We start from the raw sequence: 9,790 nt of genomic DNA on the forward strand, positions 1-9,790 counted from the left end.
AATTCGAGTAAACAAAATCTATTTTAAATTTGTTTACTGACAAAATAACCTTCCGATTTGAAACCGTTTTTCTCACATTTCTCGTATTAAATAGATGCAGAATAAAAATAGCGTAAAATTATTGAAAACTTAACTCTTTGATAGATTCATTTAAAAAATAATAATAATATTTTAAAGAATTAATTATATTTTATCATATAATTTTTCATATTAGTCACGACATTACTTCATCTTTTAAAAAATCATTAACATAAAGTTTGAATATTTTCAATTTTTCTTCTTTACCAATCGTATTTTAATGTAATGTGACGTAATAATCGAACACGAAATCGTTTTTTTACGTCATTTACATTTTTTATGAAATTGCAAAGTTGTGAAACGCATTTTAATTACACTGTTTTTAATTTTTAAAGCGTTGTTCTTTAATTTATAAAAAATTTTATATACAAATAAATGCACTCGTAATAAAATACCCAGTTTATAAATTGTATTTAGATGATAATTTTTATAAATTGAGATTTTAAAAAAAAAAAGAACTTTGATTATTTTTCTATTAATTAACATACCAGAAAAATAGTTTTGTTCCCTTAATTCCTATAATGTTTTTTTTTACGTGTACGCGAAGCAATTTGAAATTTCATAGCGACGTCAAAACTCGAGTCACACCAAAACAAAACCCACACATATGAAATTACTATTCATTCAAACACATTTAATATCCTATAACAAACATACTAGTTAATAAAAATCTTTTATTTCACTCGAGAAAAGTAATCTATTCATAAAATTGATCACAAATCTGTAGAATATAATCCTCTACCGGGTACTTTAATCCCAAACAATTTCTGTGTAAGTCTATATCTTTAGTATTGCCAAACTGGGTACACGAATGGCATCCTAAATATATACAATGTCGACAATTCTCTTTAATATCTAGCTTAATCTTTTGTTGCCTAACTTATTATTCTCCACAACTCTTACTTTATCACTTTCTAAAGCTTTTATTTACTTTCTGTAATATCCAACTTTTAACTCTCTACTCGATGCGGCATGTTAATGCTCTTTAGTTGATTTTTTTTAATATATATATATATAGAAAATGATGAATTATTTTTTAAATTTCGAAGTTTAATAGAAGCGAGGATGTTCTTTTTTTTTCTAACAATACAAATTGAAGAGAACAATTTCTTTACCTGAATGAAGGTTGGATAGTGTTCTGTACAATTAATTACTGTATATAACATTGGATACTTAGTACGTATAAAAAAATACAAGGAAAGAAAAAGAAAGATACGCTAAAAGGAAGTTGTATATGATTAAAAACAAAACAAACAAAAAGAAATTTGTGTTAACAAGCTACGAAATTAATCGAATTTTAAAAGTTAAGTAGCTTTAATACCTGTTTAACTGTGTTATTTTTTGTTTTTTTTTTAGATTAAAGGTGTTTATTTTACATTTTTTAAAAGAGGAAGAAATTTAAGAAAACTCTTATCGTGAAAGAGCGTTGTTTAATTACACGGAAAACATTGAGTTTCACTTGTGTAGAAAATGGGCTGTTATTTATTTTTTTTCTGACATTACAATTTCTTTTAAAAATCATTTGTAATTTTACGAAAGAAACACATTAACGGAAATATTAGCATTACTTCCCGTGTTTAGAAACCCAATGAATACAACAGACGCATTCTGGCAGGGCTTAAATGACGTCACAGGCAGATATTTACACTTTAAAACCACTCCCTTTCATGCTGCTGGCATATAGTAGAGCGCATAAAGCCAATCGATTGAACGTAAACATCGCAGTTCCACCCCACCGAGAGAGTGAGGCGATCCAACGATTAGGTTACAGACAGACAGAAACGAGATCAACAGTGAGAAGACACGAGAGTTGGTTGTCTGCTTGCTTGCATGTGTTGTAGGTGAAGAGGTGTTCCTGGCACAATGCTGCTGGCGGCTGGAAGACCAGGCTGCGGAAAGGGAAAATGGATTAGGACAAATTTTAAATGCCCACGTCTGTCACCTGCAAGGCTATTATTAACGGCCTCTTGCTTTATAGCCTTACAGTTGGATGCCTGTGAGTGCTCGCCAAATAGGACTATGCCCAGCAATTCCATATCGCAAGCAGTAGTAAGTACCGATTTGTTCGTGTTAAATCTTCAAAATGGCGATGATTTTAAACGTTAACTTTATCTTTCTACACAAGAAGTTTGTATATATTTTTTTATATTAACGTAAAGTTTCTCGTGTTAACACTCGTTCGCATATATATATATATATGTGTATATATACTCGCGTCGTTTTCCATTCGGTCGCTAGATGGTAGAACGATCGCTGGCAGCGTGGTCGTCATGGTAACGTGCGGGACAGTGAAATAAAAAAAAGCTGGCAACGTGTCGTTTAATACGCGATGATTGCGCATCCTTTGTCTTCTCTACATAATTTTCCATTCTTTTAATTTAAAAAAATATATGTAAATTTTTAAAAATTATAATTTAACTTTTATCAGATTAAAAAAATAAACAATCGGGACGGTTAAAAGCAATTTGCTTACGTCATTAGGTGAATAAATATGTTTTAAAGATGCCCGAGAAAAACCTGTCGCTCCAATCCCTTATTACTCAAAAGGGATGGAAAAATTGGCGATTGATTTTCTTCATCGTTTAAACCAACGAAATTTCTAAATGTTAAAGATAATTCGATTGTTTAGAAATGTAAGAAATTGATTTTTCCAAAGTGGAACATTTAAATTTGTTTCGACCCCGTGTATAACGGTCTATACCCCTAAATGGCATCGTTGGTTTGACCTTATTGTTTTTTAACCTTCTATAGTACGTTACTGTGGGAGGTAACCTATTTTCAGATGCGACCTTTCACTTTCCCCCCCCCCACTTCTTATAAAGAAATTAACTGCATTAACTGGTTAATGAGATGTAAAAATGTAAATTGTGTATATAGGCTAGCTTACAAAATTCGGTTTCTTTTTTTTTCTCCCGTCGTACCTATCAAAATTTTGAAGTAATTTAATTGTAGAAGCAAATACATATATACTTATAAGGCGATTTTCTTATAGAATTTTGTATAATTTATGTTTGCTTTTCTATACAGTCGACCCCTATAACACTGCTGATTATTCCGTTTTATATGAATTCCATGTTGTACGAGTCGCTTAGATTTTACAAATACGTGAGCCGTTCACAGCCCGGCATACGTATTTGTAAACTCTAAGTGACTCGTACAACATGGAATTCATATAAAACGGAATAATCAACAGTGCTATAGGGGGTCGACTGTACACAAATCGTGCATAATTTGGGATTTTAATTAATACTTTCGGCCAAAAACGCCACTTATTTGTAGAAGTTTTTCTCTCTTAAAATTCTAGTTTTGTTATACAATATTTTGATAACTTTTTTCAATAAATTAAAAATAAAAAATGGAAGGGAAAAAGTACAATATATATAGTAGACCCCCCTATAACACTGTTGATAATTTCGTTTTATATGAATTCCATGTTGTACGAGTCACTTAGATTTTACAAATACGTGTGCCGGGCTGTGAACGGCTCACGTATTTGTGAAATAATCTAAGTGACTCGTACAACATGGAATTCATATAACGCGGAATTATCTACAGTGTTATAGAAGGGGTCTACTGTATTAATGTTAAAAACAATTTTACAAGATTACAAAATCTTTACATAAGTACAGAAGCTTACAAGTAATTTTTTTCATTTTTTGTTCATAAGTTAACGGGATAAAACTTTAATCACGTACACACGGACACAACCTTTATTGAATTCTTGTATTCTTTTTTTTTTTCATAATATACGAAGGGGGTCAAATGAAAATTACAATGTTATTCTTTACATTCAGAAGAATAAACTTAGTAATTTACATTCTCCTCCCCCCTTTTTAACGTTAGGAATACGAAGAAAATCGTAAACTTAAGACGACGGGTAAGTGAAACGCGTGGAATTAATTACGTTCAATTCTCTTGAGTAATGGTTTAATTTCGTGGTATTAAAATGCTGGAGCAGAATTCAACGGGTTCATAAACCGAAAGAAGAAAGGAAAAGGAAAGAAGAAGAAGAAGAAAAAACAGAACTAATTTTATGCCTGGCCAATTAACTCGAACGATGATGATGATGCCGTTTAGTTTCTACGTCTCATCTCTTTGTCTTCGTGTGTAGTTTCTCATCAGAAATTCGATTTTTAAAACCTTTATTATTATTATTATTAATTATATTTAAAAAAATGTTTATTAAATAAGATAATTTATCATTGTTTCTCTTGTTTGCTGCGTTATGAATGGAAAGCATTAGAAGAGGACGTTGAACTAGAAATGTTCTACTATTTGTAGCGTAACCGTTATCTCGTATAGCGTTGTTTATATTGTTAAAGTGGATGATATTGGCCGAGAAATAATCATCTTTGCCCAATTTAGAAATCTTTCTTAACTGTTAGATCTATTCTAAATGAAGCTTTGATTATACCGGGTAGACTTATTTATGGAAGCTCACGTGTACGTCAAGCTTATTTTCGTTATAATTCGATTATTAATGTTTTCTCATTATAATGTTGAAGAAATTCTAAGATTTTATTTGTATTTTTTTATATAAAAACGGTTCGTTAAAAGAGAATAAAGAGAGGGCCTCACGCTAAGAGGGCCTTTCCTCTATTACCTAAAAGGTTAGAGAAGAGAAAGGCCTCCTCTCTTATGCATTACAAATTACGTTCACTGCAAAGTTTAAATCGGATTCCTTTTATTATTTTTCTAATGTTTTAATAATTTTAATGTTTACAGAATTACTTCGGTGACATTTAGTTGTAATTTATCAACCGTAAAATTAATAAAAAATATGTTTTCGAAGTGTCATAATAATAAAATTTTTAAAATATTCTTGAATTTTATATGAAAAATTTACGTGAGCGTCGTAAAAATTTTTAAAGTATGCCTGAGCAATACGTGAACAATTTTTAAATATTTCGTAAGAAACTCTTGGAATATGTAAAAGCTGTCAGTCCTTTATGTTTAAAAAATATATATATAAGTCTATATGTAATATATATATATACGAAAACATTAAAAATTAACTAAATTAATCGCGTATACGGCTAGGAATTATAATAAAAGTATAGTATTTTAGGACATTATAATAAAATCTTTAGTAATTAGAATAGACACTCCACAATTCATTTGCCATCGTATATCCGATTAGCACTCACTACAATATTTTTTTTTTTTTCGGTTTTTTTTCTTCCTTTTGACCTTATCTGTCCCCGGCTCTTAGTCATGAGATCGTCTTCCCATAGTTAGGCCATGTTTTGTAAACCGAAGCCAACGTCTCCCAGGTCATATCCCAACAGAATCCAAGGTCTCTCTCTCTCTCTCCATCTGCTCGTCGACAGATGTGTTTGCCGACGTTGGTCTACCACTCTTACATCGCCTCTCATCTATACACCGAAACATAGAATTTTCTCTCGTTAATCACAAACCACTCGAAATCTACACGCGCTTATCATTTTACATTTTCTATAATTTAAATAATAATAATTAATTTTCTTATATTATAATCGATACTTCGATTTTAATATATTTTTATAAGTAATTTGNCATCGGGAATTCGTTTATTAAATAGTAATTCGTTGTAATCAACTAATGGATTGCTAATTTGATAAAGTCATTTTGTCTGGAGTATGAATTATAAGATATTAATTTCATATTAAAGGTTTTTTTTCCCTAATTTTCGCTGTTGGAAATCATTTATAACGCATTGGAATTAAGGAAATTTGCGTAATAACATCTCCTTTAGGAAAAAATATATTTCTCTTTTATTTTTTTTTTAATTCGAAATTGGAAACAGAAACATCTAGGAAAAGGAAAGAAATTATGACTTTATAAGGATGATTTTTTTTGAGTGTTAAATGTAAATATATTCGATGAAATCACCTATTAACTGGTATCGTTTCCTATGTTCTTTAGGCAAAAAAATAAAAAAGGGTAGGCATATCCTTAATTATTTTCGGAATTACTTACTGATTACTGATTAAAAAATTTATAGGATTTATACAGATGACGAAGCAATTAATTGGCAGGATTTAGGTACAACTAACAAACATTAGCTTAATTTGTTGTAGGATTTTGGATCTGTAGACGTTTTTTCCTTTAATTTACAAGCTATTTAAAACAAATGGGATAATTCTTAATTAATTAATTAATTATTTTCCTGGTAAAAGAGTAATTTAATCCAATTTTTCTATAAGATAATACTTTTAATTTAATCCGAAAGAAGTATAAGACAATTGTAATAAATTGCAGTTGTCTGCTGATCAAAAATTATACAAGAGCAATGTTTATTTTTTAGATTTGTAACTCCACTACAATGCAGATCTTAAAGAAAATGTTAATGTTTTTTTTTACTAAACATGTAATTAGAAAGATGAATTGACTTCACAGAAATCAATTTTGTTTGTGGCCGAGACAATAAAGATACCAGAATGTCACTCTGGTGATCTGGTAATAAACCCTACCAGTTTTGAGGGCAATCTGTCCAAATATGTCGGGCTCCATTCTTCGTCATCCAGTCTGGTCGAACCCACGACAGAACGATTCGGAGGCCCACTTAATATCCAAATGATGGAAAAAGTGAAAAAAAAGTCAGTGATTTATTAAGTAAATTAAAAATATTCAGATTTGTAATATAGTATAATTGTTAAATTTAGTCTTTTACTCATCAGATTTTAAATCGTATACTTCTCAAGTAATATATAATTCAAAAAATTGGGTAAATCTCAAACCGAGTGAGAAATACTTGATTAAGTTATTCTGCATTTGGAATAGATAATGATCAATTTTAACAATTTGAAAAATTCATGTTCAAAGATGAAGGATGAAAAATCATTCAGAGAATTTGATGATTGTAATTCAGCCTTTAATAACAACGTTCAAAGCCCGAATAGTATATAATAGCCTGATATTTAGGCGATTGTTCGGCAATTCAGCCTTTAATTTGAACAGGAAAAAATTATAAACATATTAGTAATTTATATCATTGAAAACTTATAATTATCCAATATGCCAATAGTAAAATGTTTGTATTTGTATAATTGAATCGACGTGGGTAAATTGGATATTTTACTATTACTAAAAAAAAATCATAAAAATTAGAAAAAAAATAATTATAATAATTATATTCATTTAAATGTTAAAAAATTCAATAAAAATCCTTAATAGTTTCCAGAATTTATGGTGTTTTTTCCTGTATTTTGAATGCAGTTTTTTTTTTAACTTATTCATTTTAATTGAACCAAAAAAAATGACTATTTGTTAATTAATTTAAGCATTTCTTTGTCTAAATTGAATTATTTCTAATAGAAAATAATACATTGAACTATAATTAAGTCTGCATCTAAATATTTGTTGACAGTTAACCTTAGTATACAACAGGGTGGTCAAAAAGTTAGTTAACCTTCATAAATAACTGCAAAAATAACCCAACAGTTTGTTTGATGTAATGAAGTATTTAACTAAGACAGCAAGTTATAAAACTATTAACTGACTTTTAGGTATCCTTTATATTACAGTAGAATATGTAGTAATTAACTAGCTCCTAATCAAAGTGTGAAAGCCAATACTTGAAGCTAATTATAATCATATTCAATAGAACAATAAGGTATTTTTTTATTATTATTATTATTATTCTGCTTATTCCTCAACGAAAAAACAAAGCAATTTCTTCCAGTTAGGCAGGATATGAGTCAAATCGTAGAAAATTTGATATCCTGTACAGCACCCTTCTATTAAAGAGAATGCTTGCGGTTTGGAAACAAATTTCCAAAATCTATCCGCAGATAATTATGACGTAAATTTATCGTATCTGCGCTTAATTAAGATGATTTTTTTTTACTTTCAGGTACAGATTATCCAGTGGAACAAGCGAGAAGATTCAATTGAGTTCACTCATAGCTGTGTTTCACGTGGCAAGAAATATGGTTCTGGATACAAAAACATCACCCAATTAAATTTGTAAATACAATTATTGTGGATTTTTTTTAATAATAATAAAACTAATTTTAAGATAATGAACATTTTAAATTAATTAAAATATTTTTTAACTGATTATGATCAGTGACGACAATTATTTACACGAAATTTTACTATCCTGGAAGTTAGTTTCCTGCTGAGTTCTTTAATAAATTATTCGTTTTTTTGGAATTTAATTATATATAAATATTAATCTGTTGTTTAAAAAAAAATTAAAGAAAATTGGAACGTTTTTTACATTAGTTACGTGAACAGAATATATATATATATATTTTTTTTTTCTTTTTAACATCGGGAATTCGTTTATTAAATAGTAATTCGTTGTAATCAACTAATGGATTGCTAATTTGATAAAGTCATTTTGTCTGGAGTATGAATTATAAGATATTAATTTCATATTAAAGGTTTTTTTTCCCTAATTTTCGCTGTTGGAAATCATTTATAACGCATTGGAATTAAGGAAATTTGCGTAATAACATCTCCTTTAGGAAAAAATATATTTCTCTTTTATTTTTTTTTTAATTCGAAATTGGAAACAGAAACATCTAGGAAAAGGAAAGAAATTATGACTTTATAAGGATGATTTTTTTTGAGTGTTAAATGTAAATATATTCGATGAAATCACCTATTAACTGGTATCGTTTCCTATGTTCTTTAGGCAAAAAAATAAAAAAGGGTAGGCATATCCTTAATTATTTTCGGAATTACTTACTGATTACTGATTAAAAAATTTATAGGATTTATACAGATGACGAAGCAATTAATTGGCAGGATTTAGGTACAACTAACAAACATTAGCTTAATTTGTTGTAGGATTTTGGATCTGTAGACGTTTTTTCCTTTAATTTACAAGCTATTTAAAACAAATGGGATAATTCTTAATTAATTAATTAATTATTTTCCTGGTAAAAGAGTAATTTAATCCAATTTTTCTATAAGATAATACTTTTAATTTAATCCGAAAGAATCGCGATAGTTTTGTAATACGGTATAAAATTTTATTTATATCAACACTAACTCATTAAAATAATAATAAAAAAATATATAGGGTATAAATTTTGGTAGTTTATACTATATTATAAGATTAAATTTGGCATTTTTCCTGCATATAAATGTATTTTTTAGAGCTAGAGTTTGTAATAAATCACGATAAGAAAAGAAATATATATATATATATATTTGTCAACGATTCTTTAAATTCTAGATGATTAAATTTGTACTGAATAACAATCGGTTCTGTTATTTTTGAAGACTGTTTCTTCGTACTACGCTATACCATGCTATTTTAGGACCTCCCCTATTTCCGGTGTGTTTTTGGTTATAGAAAAGAGGCAATACCATTATTGGTGTTGCAAAAAGTAACACGGTTTGCATCTCTTAATGAAAAAAAAAAAAACTTGTGTTATATATACTACTTTAAACTAACTTCGTATGTTTATTTATTTTTTTGCTTCCAATCTTTCTTAAGAAGAATCGATTAGCTAAACAAAAACAATCGATTTTTTTAATGTTTACACTCATTGCACAGTTATTCCTAACCGATCTGATATTTTTATGGAAGTAGCACTGCCTGGCATTTTAATAATTTTCTTCCTAATCGTTAAAAATTCCTTCCTTCTTATACATTTTACTCGTTTATGCGATTTAATAGACCATGCAAAATTTTACTTATTTTATTTTTTTTAATTTCTTCGGATTGATTACTCATTTACTTTTTTCTCCCTCCTCGTCTTATTTTTTTTTTATT

At 28.6% G+C, this 9,790-nt stretch overlaps 1 protein-coding gene across 1 annotated transcript in view; it reads left to right on the forward strand.

Moving 5' to 3' along the window:
• Positions 1-1,662: 1,662 nt before the first annotated feature.
• LOC111631877 (matrix metalloproteinase-2-like) overlaps positions 1,663-9,790 on the forward strand; it is a 77,967-nt gene continuing 69,839 nt past the window's right edge. The window contains exon 1 of the mRNA XM_023376214.1: positions 1,663-2,127. Coding sequence (XP_023231982.1) covers positions 1,942-2,127 — 186 coding nt within the window. The 5' untranslated portion in view covers positions 1,663-1,941. The remainder of the gene's footprint in view (positions 2,128-9,790) is intronic.

The sequence above is a fragment of the Centruroides sculpturatus genome, unplaced genomic scaffold (assembly GCF_000671375.1).
Source record: "Centruroides sculpturatus isolate CEXI.00-Female unplaced genomic scaffold, Cexi_2.0 scaffold788, whole genome shotgun sequence".
Classification (NCBI taxonomy): domain Eukaryota; kingdom Metazoa; phylum Arthropoda; class Arachnida; order Scorpiones; family Buthidae; genus Centruroides; species Centruroides sculpturatus.